This window comes from Sphaerodactylus townsendi, linkage group LG06, assembly GCF_021028975.2.
Source record: "Sphaerodactylus townsendi isolate TG3544 linkage group LG06, MPM_Stown_v2.3, whole genome shotgun sequence".
In the NCBI taxonomy this organism is placed as follows: domain Eukaryota; kingdom Metazoa; phylum Chordata; class Lepidosauria; order Squamata; family Sphaerodactylidae; genus Sphaerodactylus; species Sphaerodactylus townsendi.
Genome location: NC_059430.1, coordinates 3,935,785 through 3,950,608, shown reverse-complemented (window position 1 = coordinate 3,950,608; position 14,824 = coordinate 3,935,785). Strand labels below are relative to the sequence as shown.

Here is a 14,824-nt window from a genome sequence, read left to right as displayed (position 1 = left end):
GACCAAAAGTGGATAAATGTTCACAGATTCAAGTGTCAAATGGAACAAAAGGAGCAAGGTATGGAAATGTGATCGACACATGACAGAATAAATCAAAACCCAGAATTAACAAATTAGAAGGCAAAGGAGTAAAAAAAATGCAAAAGAAATGTCCACAGAGTAGAACAGAACATTCTCTCTTAAAGTCTGTTATGCATTTATCCTCAATATAACTGGTTAATTTTGCAGGCTTGGCTAATTCTATAACCTTATATTTCATACATTGTGGGTATTCCATTTCTTGGCCTCCATATGAGTCTTGCTGCAATTGATAACTATCTAAATAATATTCTGACTTCTTTATCTACTGATCCAAAAAAGACTACTAAAAAAGAAATTTCTTCGTGAATCCCATTCCAGAATTTCTTTGCTTTCCCACAGTTCCATCAGTGGAGGGAAAAGGTATCTACTTTTCTATGGCACTTCCAACAAAGATTCTTGTTAGTGGGGTGTTCTATGGTTTCCAGGCTGTATGGCCATGTTCTTGTAGCATTTTTGCCTGCATCTGTGGCTGGCATCTTCAGAAGATCTTTGCTGAATTTAAAAATCACACACAAAGCAGCAGTCTATATTCCCCCTCCCCTAATGGTCTTCCCCAAAAGTTAAAGCATTCTCAGGTTATGCAACTGGGTTCCAAGGCAAGAGCCCAGATCAGGAACAAGTGCTGTCTGGCTAGACTGGAACAATCCATCACTACCTGACTATAAACAAAGCATAAGCAAAAGCCAGGGATTCTTTGATGCTACAGTCTCCTGGAGTCCCCTGGATGAGCATGGCAAGAACCGGGGGGAGGGGTTGACACAAGGAGGAGCACTAAAAGTTGGTGGGCTGGAGCTCACAGGGAAAAGGGGGAAATGGAAGGGAGCGCCCCTCCTCTCCAGTCACATGACCTAGGTGGGGCCTGGGCTAGTCCAGGCTGTGAGTAGGAGAGAGGAATACCCGATAAGCGACCTAAAGTTTAAATTGCTAGCAAAAAAGTTCCGCAGCTGGCCTGCTCAATGTAGTTCCACGTAGGACTGCACAGAGGACCACTAGATGAAGAACACTGACTACACTAGATGAGTAACACTGTTTTTACTCCTTGGTAAAAGGTTTCAGTCACAATGAGAAATCTGTAAAACAACTGGGCTTTAGATTTTGGTGAAGCTGACATGCAAGAAACATGCAAGAGAGGAGGTTCTGGTAAAGCCCAGTTTCATTCAGATTTCATCCATCTTGGTCTCCAAAAAAGATCATTAAAATGAATATCAGAATTTTACAATGCTGGGAATAAAGCTTAATTAGAGACTTACCATAATGAAGAAACAATAAACAAAATGCAAAACATCTGTACATCAGAGGCGTAGCTAGGGAAAATGGAGCCTGGTGCAAAATCTGAGTTTTGTGCTTGCCCCCCCCAAAAAAACAGCATCACTTCAATGGTGTTTAAGCTAGGGAGCCCAGATTCTCCTTTTAAATCCACCTTAAAGGGAGGATCTGGGGTCCCCAGTTAAAACAACATTGAAAGTGATGGTGTTTTGGGGTGGATTTTCCCGCACCCTGAAACAGCATCACTTTCAATGTTTAAAATGGGGACCTCAGATTCTCCCTTTAAATCAATGCCGAAGAATCTGGGGAAATTTGGAGGGTGCCTGCTGTCAGGCATGCAATTGTTAAGCTAGCTGCACCTAAATTTCAGGGTATCTTTAGGAGACTCTCCTGATGATACCATCTAGGTTTGGTGAAGTTTGGTTTAGGTTGTCGAAAGTTATGGACCCTCAAATGTGTAGCCTCAATCTCCTATTAGCTCCCATTGGAAACAATGGGGGATGGGGCACCCCCTTTGGGAGTGCATAACTTTGGACTCTCTGAACCACACCTCACCTAACTTGGGTGGTATCATCAGGAGAGTCTCCAAAAAAATCTCTGAAATTTTGGTACTGCTAGCCTAAAATCTGCATCCCCGGCAAGCCAGAAACTGAAAAAACACTGAAAAATTGCTACCCCCCCCCCACACACAAACGAACCTGCAATTTTTGTCGGTGCAACGCACACACCCCCAGTCCCCTGGTAGCTTCGCCTCTGCTGTACATGCAGTACACAAAACATCCTTCAAACACCACACCATAACTGAAGGCATTCAATGAGAGAATCGCATCTCAAGAAGTTATACAGTTGAAAAACTACAAATGTACTCCGTTTCAAACAGGTATATGAGAAATCCTATTCCTTATATATCAGTTGAGCCGATCCTGAGTATACTTAAGCACAATAGTATGTCTATATCCCATAAAAAATAATTAGCAGTTCAGTGGATAAGTGCATTTAGTTAAATCCTGTATTTTCTTAGATCCCTTTTACAGAAAACATGAAAGATCATTAGTTGTATTGAGTCCACGTGGACAAACAGTGTCAAGTAAATGAATAAATCTGGCTTCTTGTGTAATAAAATATTATCTGTATTTGAATAATTATAATGGTTGGAAATGCCAGATGAAAAAAAAATTGTGTGTCCCATTTGTGTAAAATGACTTAGAAAATCTAAGACTATTTTTTTAAATATTGAAATTCTGATACGAATTCTGAGTCTACTGGCACCTATGTACAGATATCTACAGGGATGTGGAATTATGTAAATTACTTTCTTGGTACTACAATTACAGTAGTGCCTGAGTGGTTATTGGAAGTTTCTTTCAGGGTATTCAAATCGTGAGTTCACTCTCCAAGTATCCAGAGTTTTTCAAGTGTCCCGTTATGCTTGAACATCTATATTCTTTCTGAAATGCATCTTTGGCCCTTTCTGCACCGCAACAGTGTGTGGGGGGTGTTGGCATAAACAATTCCAATGCATCCCCCTGGTCCTGTCGCTGAATGCCTATCTTGTCTCCTGGCTCTGGCTCGTCGCAGAGGCCAGGGGACACACCACCGCAGGCTGGAGCGACAGCTCTGCAGTCGCAGGCCAGGGGGCGTGTCCCCTGGCTTCTGCGATGAGTCAGAAGCCAGGAGATGAGGTAGGTGTTCAGGGACGGTGCGGGGGAAATGCGCCTTCCAGCTGCTGCCATTCACATGGCAGCGTTTGAAAGACGCTGCTTTCGAAAAACCTCGCTCAATGAGCGAGGTTTGGAAGTAGTGTCTTCGTGCCGCTTGGGGGTTGCGAGGCTGGCGCTGCTGGAACCCCTCCCCAGGGACACTGTTTTTAGCGTCCCTGGGGCACTTTTTACCACCCGAGCGGAAAGGGCCTTAGAGTGATTCTTCCTTTTGGCAATTCTTGCACCTTAAAAGGAATTCTTCAGCCACTATAGATTAAATTCAAACTGCCAATAGGTTGCATAGACAATTGTTACTGAGATCTAGTCATCAAAAATACAGCACTCAGGGCTCCAATGGCTCCACATTCTAGACTCCCTGCAGAGGAAACTTATTCCAGTAGTAATAGAATTTTCTCGTTGTCAGTCACACACCTTTGGCTATAGGCATTTTTTTAAAAAATCATTAATAAGGATAAGTCTATTCTAGACTCCATTCCTGGCTGTAATACACATCCATGTTTTGGTTTTAGGAGAACTCTTTGAGAAAACATGGTGATTAGAGCAGATGCAATCCGTCCCAATTCTCTGAGCTTCCAACCAGTGCTCCTCACTCCCTGAGGGCTTCCAATCCAAGAGCATCCCCAAGGCCCTCAGCTCATGAACAGGATTGGGCCCTCTGGGCATCATTAGCTTTGAATACCTCTGGCTGCTCCAGAGCATTGGAGACGTCACGCTGGAGGAGGGAAGAGGCTTCCAAGACCTAGAGTAGATTCCATGTCTAGGGGCTGCCATGCACGAACCTCCTGAAGACAGGAGGCTAAGTTGTTCGCATCTTGAGGACAGGATGAACAATAATGGACAGACTTGAGGAGAAGGTGGGACTCAGCCTTCACTTGTCATCCATGTGCTAAGGTGGGTAACTTGTGCTTAAATCAGTTACCTTTTTTAAGTAGTGTAAATCCCTGATTTAATTTACAAAGAAAATTTGAAAGCCAACCTGGCATTCAAGGGTCATTCTCAATTCCTTCTGACCTTTCCGAAGAATCTTTTGTGCTGTCCCTCAAGTTAAACAGGAGGATGTTAGGTGGGCGTCAGTTGCCCAGGGAATCCTTAGCCACGAGGAAACACGATCCTCCAAATCATACAGTAGTTGGCATTTTTCCTTCACTGAATACGCATGTTGATTTGTAAAGAATCAAGTAAAATGTGTCCTGATGTTCCCAGAGTATTGCGGGGGGGGGGGGGATTGGGGGCTGGAGTCTTGCCTGCATATATTTTCCTAGAATGAAGAACAACAGCAGTGAGTGTCTTTTCCAGTTTGGCAGCTTGACTCGATGCAATCAGAACAGTTTGAATAAAATCACAATGATACACAGTGATTTGCTTATAATAGCTGATAGTGCTCTTGTGCTTTCCAAAGTAAAGTAAGCAGAACTCACCACCATCGAATCCTATTACAAGGATAATCTCAATCAACACATCAGCACTGGGGAAGGTGAGAAAAGGAAAAAGGGAGGTGCAGGAAATGAACATCAACAGATGCAGGGATACTGTTTAGGTTTCCTGTGGATGGGAGAGAGGGAGGGAGGTGACTCCTTTGGGATGACCTGGGATTCCTGAATCCAGATAGTCAGACATAAGGTCTGGAGGGTGAACCGGGGCCAACCTTCTTCTCCGAGCCTGACATTTGATCCCATCATTCTTCCACGGAACTCAGATTGACAGTTTCACAGTAAAACAATTCTCTGGCTGAAACATTCTGAAAACATCTTCAGTTGCTGTGTGATCTATTGGCTGTGTTTCCCACGCTTCTCTGCTTCCTCCTTGGCGCCATTTTCTGAGCTCGCTCAGTTCCCCCTCACCTATTTATTTGCAGCAGTTCTCTCTTTGTTGCTTTATTTTTGGGAGGATTAGGGTCTTCAAAGGATCAGCTATGTGAGAACGCAGAAAAGGCTCAGGCTGTGAAGCACGGAAGCATGGATTCAACACAGAACTCGAAAAAACTACACAATGGCAGTCAGGAATCATTTCAAGGGAGTGAGCAGGAACAAAATGGCGGATTGTAAACATTCTATGAATGTTTTAGGAGATTTGTGAGGAAAGGGCCGGGCTTTGAATAACTCATGTAGACTAGAATACAATGAAAGCACTGAAAGGGACACGGACAGAAGACCTGAAATAGCCCACAAACAAACAAAAACCCTCACAGCATACACCTTCCCACACACACACCCCCCACTCATTCTAAGAGAGCCTGGCCAATTATAACACAGAGACCCAACTGAGCAAAGAGTCAAGAAAACTGTACTCAAGAAGCAAGGGAGAGATCAGATGTATAAAAGGCAGCAGACAGATCCAGGGAGTGGAGGTCAGAGAAGAGACCCTGCCCCTTTGGCACTGAGATGATCACCTGGGATGCTGGAGAGACCAGTTTCAGTTGAGCAAGGAGGAGAGAGACCCTAAAAAAGGTAACACAGCCAAGATCCACATGGGGCACTCATACATGAACCCCACTTCTTCCACATGGCTTCAGTGAGTTTCAGACTGCTTGGTAGTATCCCAAATTCACTTCTCATGCAAGGTATGGAAGAGACCACTAAGGTCATCCAATCCAACCCCCTGCCAAGCAAGAACACATAATCAAGCACTCCCTACATATGGCCAGTCAGCCTTTGTTTAAAAACCTCCAAAAGAGACTCCACCACACTCCGAGGCAGTGGATTCCACTGTCCAATAGCCCTGACAGTCAAGGAGTTCTTCCTACTGTTTAGGTGTCATCTCTTTTGTTATATTTTGTATCCATGACTCCTGGTCCTACTCCCTGGAGCAGCAGAAAACAAGCTTGCTCCCTCTTCAACATGACATCCCTTTCAATATTTAAACACGGCTATCAGGTCACCATTTAACCTTCTCTTTCCCAAGTGAAACATACCCAGCTCCTTAAATCTCTCTGAAAAGGATGTTGATTTTTGACCTTATACCATTTGGGCCGCCCTCCTCTGCACCTGCTCCAGATTGTCAATGTCCTTCTTGAATTCTTCTCTCTTGTTCAATTATTTTCCCTTTACAGATGAGTTTTGAGCTCTCCCTGGGAATCAGGAATCAGACGCAGGTGGTGGAATTTGTCCTCCTGGGGTTCTCTGGCATTTTGTATGGTCAAAGTTATCTCGCCTTGGCATTCTTGGCCATCTACTTGGTCACTGTACTGGGGAACCTGATGATATTTACTATGATTCAACTGAAATCCAGCCTCCACACCCCCATGTATTATTTCCTCAGCCACCTCTCCTGCTTAGATATTTGCCTCTCCTCTGTCACCGTCCCTAAGATCATGGTGAACCTCCTGCTCCAACAACAGACCATCTCCTACAACCAGTGCATGGCCCAGATGTTCTTCCTGATGACTTTCACAGGGGCAGAGGCTGCACTGCTGGCTGTCATGGCCTACGACCGCTACGCCGCCATCTGTAAACCTCTGCATTACTCCCGCCTCGTGAACACCAAGGTGTGCACCGTACTGGCCTTTGCCACTTGGTTCTGGGGCTTCTTAAACTCTGCTCTGCACACGGCTCTAAGCACCAGGCTGGACTTCTGTGGAATCAACCAGATTCATCACATCTTCTGCGATCTCCCTCCACTGATGAAAATGGCTTGCAGCGACACACACATCAATGAAGTGGCAGACCACATGGCAGGAGTTTTTGTGTCTGGGGGGCCCTTCGTGTTCATCATTTTCTCATATGTCTTCATCCTGTTCTCCATCTTGAAGATTCAGTCCACTACTGGCAAACGCAAAGCCTTTTCCACTTGTGCGTCTCACCTCACGGTTGTCTTCATTTACTATGGAAATGGGATCTTGAACTATCAGGGGCCAAGTGGTGGTTACTCAGTGGCGACGGGCACTTTGGTTTCCATCATGTTCTGCGTAATCACCCCGATGTTGAACCCCCTCATCTACAGCCTCCGAAACAAGGAGGTGAAGGGGGCCCTCAAGAAGGCAGCAGAAAGCTGGAGGAAGTCTAAGCATCACCACTCTATAAGCTAGGGGAAGTTGCTGCACAATTGTGTGAACTCTATTGTTAAATGGTTTTTTTTTTTTGCTGTAGCGGGACATAGTGTAAAGAATGAAGATGTTTATTTTGCTGTAGAGGGACATAGTGTAAGGAATGAAGTCGTTTATGCAGCTACTGCTTCCCGTGGGGCTTTCTGCTTCGCAGTGGGTTTTCTCCACGATTTTTTCTATAAACAGGAGTCCTGTTGCTCTGAAGTGTCCCCAAGCTGAGCCACCATTTTGCTCGCCTGCTGCTTCCTTGGTCTTTCCTGTTGTATTTTGGGGGGGAAGCATCTGTGATCTAGTGTTACTTTGCTTGACTAAAATCTCATGTCAGTTTAAAGCAGGGGTGTGCAACCTGCGGCTCTTCAGATGTTCATGAACTACAATTCCCGTCAGCCAATTGGCCATGCTGGCAGGGGCTGATGGGAATTGTAGTCCATAACATCTGGAGTGCCAAAGGTTCACCACCACTGCTCTAGGACAGCATTTCAGAGCAATTGGATGGGCCTCCTTAAAAAAAATTGTAGGGAATTGTAGTTCATGGGAATTGATGGGAATTGTAGTTCATGAACATCTGGAGAGCCGCAGGTTGCAGACCCCTGCTTTAAAGGGTCTATTACTCAACAATAGATCCAGGTGTTTAATTTTTTTTTTAAGGAAGCCCATCCAATTGCTCGGAAATGCTGCTCGGAAAACCCACATTGGGGAGGATAGGGGTGGGGTGGGGGACCAAATAAAACCCAAAGAAAGCAAACCACATGCTGATTCCCTTTGATTTCCCTCTGAGGGGGAAGGGGGAAAATCACACTTTTCCTCGTTTCAGATGCCATGGAGATTCCCCAGTATGAGAGCAGAGTGAATTGTGAAAAGGGAGGAAAGCAGTGGTGGGATTCAAAGAATTTAACAACTGGTTGTTTCCAAGCACCATTTTAACAACCGGTTCTGCCAAAGTGGTGCGAACCGGCTGAATCCCACCACTGGAGGAAAGCGTGTGTAAACGAGAATCCCATCCGAAGGGAAGGTTCACTCCATGTGAAGGAGACCAAAAGTGTAAGAATGGTCGCAGAGTCAATAGTTAAGTGAAGCAAAAGGAACAATGTACAGAAATGCGAGTAACACACAACAGAATAAGCCAAAGTCAAGAATTAAGAAAACAAGAGAGGCAAAGAAGTAAAGGAATGCAAAAACATATCCACAGAGGACAGCAGGACATAACTTGTACATATCATTTGTTGATACCCCCGTCCTAAGCACCTCTCAGTAAAGGGACATGAAATGGCTTATGCCGTAATAAAATCTTGCTAGTCCATGAAGTGCCCCAAAGTACGAAGTGCCTCTTGCCTGTTCCTGTTACATCTGCCTAATGAAGCTGCTCCTCAGGAAAACGTAGCTTAACACACAATCTCAGGAGCGTAACTCAAGGCATTCAACGAGAGAACCACAACTCAAGATGTTCTACCATTGAAAAACTACAAATGTATTGCATTTGTAATAAGGTATAAGAAAAATCCTGTTCCTATATGAACTTGGTACAATCTAAGGCCAGCCGGAATCCAGTCGGGCAGATCCCGAGTAGGCTTAAAATAGTAAGTCTATATTCTAAAACAAAACAAACAGTTCAGTGAATAAGTGCATTTAGTTAGATCCTGTATATTCTGAGGTCCCTTCCACACATGCAGAAAAATGCACTTTTTAATCCACTTTCAGTGCACTTTGCAGTTGGATTTTACTGTGCAAAACAGCAAAATCCACTTGCAAACAATTGTGAAAGTGGATTGAAAGTGCATTGTTCTGCATGTGCGAAAGGGACTTTAGATCCTGTCTGGGAGCGGGGGAAGCCCCCACCCACTCCCTGGACTCGCGCTCTCCCCCCACGCCTCGCGCGGCTGGTGAGGCACGGGAGCGCTCCGGGGCCGGTCGCCATGGCGATGGGGGACGGGAGCGTTCCCCGGGGCTCTCGCCAGCTGGGGAGGCGGACGGGAGCCTCAGCCCCAGGGAGCGCCGCACCGATGGGGCCGAGCCGGCCAAGCAGGGCCAGCTGAGCCCTGTTGGGCTGAGTGTGGGGGCGGGGTGTTTATCCGGCAGGCAGGCGGCAGAAGGGATAAAAGGGGGAAGAGGAGGAATGACCGGGGGGAGAGAGCAGAGAAGGAGGAGGGAAGGAGGGTGCACGTGGGTGTGTGGAAAGGAGAAGGAGAAAGCGTGAAGGGACAAGGGAGGCAACAGTGGGAAAGTCCTGGGGCAGGAGACGACAGGACATTAGGGAGGAAGGACTTGGAGAAGGGGGGAGTTGGTGGTTGGTTAAAGGGGGCAGGAGCTGAGAGGGGAGAAGCAGCCAGCAGTCCAGCGGCTGGCAGGGGAACTTCCCCACTCCCCCTCCCACCCTTCCTGCGCGCCCTGGGTCAGCTGTGGGCAGCCGGCTCAAGCTGTGGCTAAAGCGGCTGTCCCACTTAGTCCACTCCCCGGACAACGGGAGTGAGGCTGGAAATTCCAGCATCCGGGCAGGGGAAGGCGGGTTGGCAACAGGGGTCCCAGCGGGGACCCCGCCCAAGGCGCAGGACAGATCCTCTTACAGAAAACATGAAAGATCGTTAGTTACATTGACCAATTTGCTGCATGATGGAAGGAAATCTCTGTTGCAGCAAAGTTTCTTGCGTGGACATATTTCCTCAAGCTCCACTTTCACTCTCTAATCTCCCTGCACAAGCGAGACCACTTAAAGCACAAATTTAATTTTGCTTTGCTGCCAGGCGTTTCCCTGCTCATTCCTTCCAACAAAAACCACCCTGCGGAAAGGGGAGTGAAAGGGAAAAGCTGTTCTGTCTGTTGAAATGCCACATATTCAGGGGCAGGAGCGACACAAGAGGAAAGGTACCCATCTTCTCATGTGGCTGCCATGCAAGAAGGGCTAGAAAGAACGGCGCATCCTCTGCAGACCTCCTCATGGGGGGCTCTACTTGCAGGTCTGGATGCTTGTGAGCAGCTGAGTTGGCAACAGCAATTCAGAAGCTGAGCACTCAACCCACACCCTTTTGTTAGGACCCACCCAATGACACAAAACAGGAATTCTGGGCAAGCCGGAGCCTGGGGGAGACACGGTACTGCCAAGCACTTTTTGGGCATTGGTGGGGGATGGGGGGGTTGCCACATTGAGAACCTCCTGGAAATGTTGAGATGGAGCTTGGACAGGGCAGGGACCTCAGTGGGACACTATACCACAGAGTCCACCCCTGTAAACGTCCATTTTCTCGGTGGGAGCTGATCTCTGAATTAACAACTGTTTTATGTTTTTCAATAATTAAAATAATATTTTACATAATAACAGAGTCCACATCCTTAAGCATCCATTTTTTTCTGGAGGAGCTGATAACTGTATCCTAGAAATGAGTTGAAATTCCAGGGAACTCCCAGGCCTCACCTAGAGGTAGGTATCCTTAGGGAGAAAGCTCAGGACACAGCCCCCATGGCAGCCCCCTGCATGTTGATATGTTCTGGACACCCTTTGGGTATAAATAATACTTATCTCTCCTGATGTCATGAGAGACAAACAGTCCCAATTCTCTGAGCTTCTAGCTAGAGCTCTTCACTCCCTGAGGGCTTCCAATCCAGGAGCATCCCCAAGGCCCACAAGAATAGGATTATGCCATTACGTTTGTGTACCTCTGTCTGCTTGAGGGCATCAGAGACTTTATGCGGGAGGCGGAGAGAGGCTTCCAAGATCTAGCATAGATTCCATGCCCAAACCGCCTGAAAAGCAGTTCTCATCTTGCAGACAAGGATGGACACTAATGGAAGGACTTGAGGGAGAGAAGGAGGGACCCAGCCTTGACCTGTCATTCCACGTGCAAAGGTGAGCAACTTTGGGGGGGCAGCGCATTTGCAGGGGCTGGGCAAAACCTTCAACCTGCATGCAGGTAAAGAGGTGGCTTCTAGCGTCCCTTGGCTGGCAGCAGCCAATCCAGGTGAGCCTTCCTGAAGTACAGGTATGTTCAAATTTCAGGGTTTTTTTCAGTAGAGCAGAATGGTTACCAGATATGTGGGTTTTTCCCCAGGATGATGATGATGATGATGATGATGATGATGATGATGATGATGATGATGATGATGATGATGATGATGATGATGATGATGATGATGATGATGATGATGATGATGATGATGATTATATACCGCCAAGAACAAAGGACAACAGTTAGGGTCTTTGCCTATTTTGCCAAGACAACTAGACATAAGAACAGTTTTTTCCCGAATGCCATCACTCTGTTAAACAAATAATTCCCTCGATAATGTTAAACTATTTATTATATATTTATTATATAATTACTGCACTACTTTTTTCATCATTCCTATTACCCATCTCCTCCCAATTATGACTGTATGACTATAGCCTGTGCTGACATTTCATTTTATTTTATGATTTTACATTTTATGTTTTTATTACTATTGATTGTTTCCTTATTGCTTACTAGACCTATATGACAATCATTAAGTGCTGAACCTTATGATTCTTGACAAATGTATTTTCTTTTATGTACACTGAGAGCATATGCACCGGAGACAAATTCCTTGTGTGTCCAATCACACTTGGCCAATAAAGATTCTATTCTATTCTATTCTATTCTATTCTATTCTATTCTATTCTATTCTATTCTATTCTATTCTATTCTATTTGGCAGCTTGAATTTATGCCATCAAGATCGTCCCTCGATAAAATAATACACAGTTATTATTTGCTTATGATGCCCTTGTGCTTTCCAAAGTAAAGTAAGCAGAATGCCCCACCTACTGGTCCTGAGGACAGTTCCAAGGACATCAAATTGGAGGGCAACCCACAGTAATACGAAATTTTTTTAAAAAACTGTGTCGAGGCTGGCAAATCAACTGGGAAACACTTCCTCATAAAGAACCTGCATTTTAATTATATAATCTACTGATCAAAATCTTCCTGTCGGGAAACAATGTATAATATTCTTTAAATTATAATACAAAATCTTCATATTGATTAACAATGTGGGATATACCGTATTTCCCCGAAAATAAGACAGGGTCTTATATTAATTTTTGCTCCAAAAGATGTGTTGGGGCTTATTTTCAGGGGATGTCATAAGAACATAAGAACATAGGAACTAGCCTGTTGGATCAGACCAGAGTCCATCCAGTCCAGCACTCTGCTACTCGCAGTGGCCCACCAGGTGCCTTTGGGAGCTCACGTGCAGGAGGTGAAAGCAATGGCCTGCTGCTGCTGCTGCTCCTGAGCACCTGGTCTGCTAAGGCATTTGCAATCTGAGATCAAGGAGGGTCAAGATTGGTAGCCATAGATCGACTTCTCCTCCATAAATCTGTCCAAGCCCTTTTTAAAGCTATCCAGGTTAGTGGCCATCACCACCTCCTGTGGCAGCATGTTCCAAACACCAATCACACGTTGCGTGAAGAAGTGTTTCCTTTTTTATGTCTTATTTCCCCCCCCCATGATTTTGCATCCCGCCCCCCCACATGACCAGATCAACTGCACTGGGGAATCTATAACTGGGGCTTGTTTTTGGAGTAGGGCTTATATTTCAAGCATCCTCCAAAAAATCCCAAAAAATCATGCTAGGGCTTATTTTCAGGGTAGGATTTCTTATCTCAGTCGATTATTTTCCCCTTACAGGTCAGTTCTCAGCTCTCAATGGGAATCAAGAATCAAACACAAGTGGTGGAATTTGTCCTCCTGGGTTTCTCAGGCATTCCGAACGGCCACGTCTACCTCTTCTTGGTGTTCCTAGCCATTCTACTTGGTCACTGTACTGGGGAACCTCACGATATGTATTATGATTCAACTGGACTCCAGTCTCCACACCCCCATGTATTATTTCCTCAGCCATCTCTCCTGCTTAGATATTTGCATCTCCTCGGTCACCGTCCCCCAAATCCTGGTGAACTTCTTGCACCAGCAACAGACCATCTCCTACAACGAGTGCATGGCCCAGATGTTCTTCCTCATCTCTTTCATGGGAGCAGAGGGTGGCCTGCTGGCCATCTGTAAACCTCTGCATTACTCCCGCCTCATAAACACCAAGGTGTGCACCATACTGGCCGTTGCCACTTGGATCTGGGGTTTTCTAGACTCCGCTCTTTTAACAGCTCTAAACACCAGGTTGGAGTTCTGTGGAGTCAACCAGATTCATCACATCTTCTGTGATCTTCCTCCACTGATGAAAATTGCTTGCAATGATGCACACATCAATGAAGTGGCAGATCACATATCAGGACTTTTTATGGGTGTGGGGCCCCTCCTGGTCATTATTTTCTCATACGTTTTCATCCTGTCCTCCATCTTGAAGATTCGTTCCACTACTGGCAAGCACAAAGCCTTTTCCACTTGTGCGTCTCACCTCACGGTTGTCTTCATTTACTATGGGAACGCACTACTGAACTATCAGAGGCCACGTGCTGGTTACTCCTTGGCGACTGGCACTTTGGTCTCCATTATGTTCTGTGTAATCACCCCAATGCTGAACCCCATCGTTTACAGCCTCCGCAACAAGGAGGTGAAAGAGGCCCTGAAGAAGGCAGTGGAAAGCTGGGGGCCACCTGGACACTGTCACTCTAGAAGTTAGGGCAAGTTTCTCCAGAACTGTGTGAACTCTGTGATTAACTGGATTTTTTACTTTGCTGTAGTGGGACATAGTAAAGTAGTAAGGAAGTCATAAGCCATTTATAAACCAGCTGCTTCCTGTGCAGCTGTTTATTCTGCAGTGGTTTTCCTCCATGCTTTTTTGTTTAAACAGGAATTTCCTACTTTGACATGTTTCCAGCTGAGCCCCCATTTTGCTCATCCACCGCTTTCTTGGTCATTCTTGTTGCATTTGGGGGGGGGGAGCATCTGTGCTCTAATATTACTTTGCTACATAAGTCTCATGTCAGTTTCAAGGATCTATTGCTCAAGCAATAGATCAAGGTGTTTAAATTTTGTTAAGGAAGACCCATCTAATTGCTCCAAAATGCTGGCCCAGAGAGTGGGAAAAACCACTTGGGGGAAGATGGGGGAAGGGCAGGAGCAAATAAACCCCAAGAAAGCAAATTGTGTGCTGATTGGGGGCGTTTCCCCACTTTAAAAAATAATTCTGAGGCAAACCGTGCTCCTTTGAATCGCAGCTTTTGGGTGCAAGGTCTGACTCGTGGGGCCTTTCCCCACTTACCTTAAGCCCCGCGCTACTCGAGGAGAGTAGCGCAGTCCCTCAGCACTCCCCACTGAGAGGGGCGGCGGCAGCGCAGCCACCCCGAAGCTGCTGCTGTCGCACCCCTCAGCGCACAGCATCCCAGGCGCACTTCTTAACGGTGCCTTTTGATGGTCCCGCGCAGAGCGCGGGGTCGTGGGAACGGCCGGGCGCGCGCCTGTGATACTGCGCGCTGGGAGCAGCACGCAGCATAGAGGGGAATGACGAGAGTGGGGAAAGGCCCGTGAACTCCCAAAGGCACCTGGTGGGCCACTGCGAGTAGCAGAGAGCTGGACTACATGGTCTGATCCAGCTGGCTTGTTCTTATGTTCTTATGTTCTTATGACTCCCCACCGCAGCTTGTCCCTCTAGGAAGCCTCGCGGCCGCCGTGGGCTTTTGACGGGCAACAAGCCCCACAACCGCGCATTCAGTGGTGATCGGCAGGGTGGTTCTCTGTTCTGATTGGCGCCAGTTTGGGGGCAGAACTTTCTTTTTAAAAACCCTCCCAAATTTATGACGAAACGTC

General features: G+C 46.3%; 3 protein-coding genes across 4 annotated transcripts in view; 2 read left to right on the top strand and 1 right to left on the bottom strand.

The window, feature by feature from the left end:
* The window catches only part of LOC125434938 (C-type lectin-like), a 443,381-nt gene that overhangs the window by 72,467 nt on the left and 356,090 nt on the right, over nucleotides 1-14,824 (bottom strand). The gene's annotated exons all lie outside the window — the stretch shown is intronic.
* LOC125434548 (olfactory receptor 5V1-like) lies at nucleotides 3,840-7,092 on the top strand. The gene is made up of 2 exons (XM_048500040.1): nucleotides 3,840-3,959; nucleotides 6,118-7,092. Exon 2 carries the CDS (start codon nucleotides 6,118-6,120, stop codon nucleotides 7,090-7,092), a length of 975 nt encoding a protein of 324 aa, XP_048355997.1. The 5' UTR covers nucleotides 3,840-3,959.
* Nucleotides 12,942-13,697, top strand: LOC125434618 (olfactory receptor 5V1-like). Its single transcript, XM_048500149.1, has one exon. It carries the CDS (start codon nucleotides 12,942-12,944, stop codon nucleotides 13,695-13,697), a length of 756 nt encoding a protein of 251 aa, XP_048356106.1.

What these genes read in the sequence shown, in the direction of transcription:
- LOC125434618 (XM_048500149.1), top strand. Translation starts at nt 12,942, where the DNA reads ATGTATTATTTCCTCAGCCATCTCTCCTGCTTAGATATTTGCATCTCC.
- LOC125434548 (XM_048500040.1), top strand. Translation starts at nt 6,118, where the DNA reads ATGAGTTTTGAGCTCTCCCTGGGAATCAGGAATCAGACGCAGGTGGTG.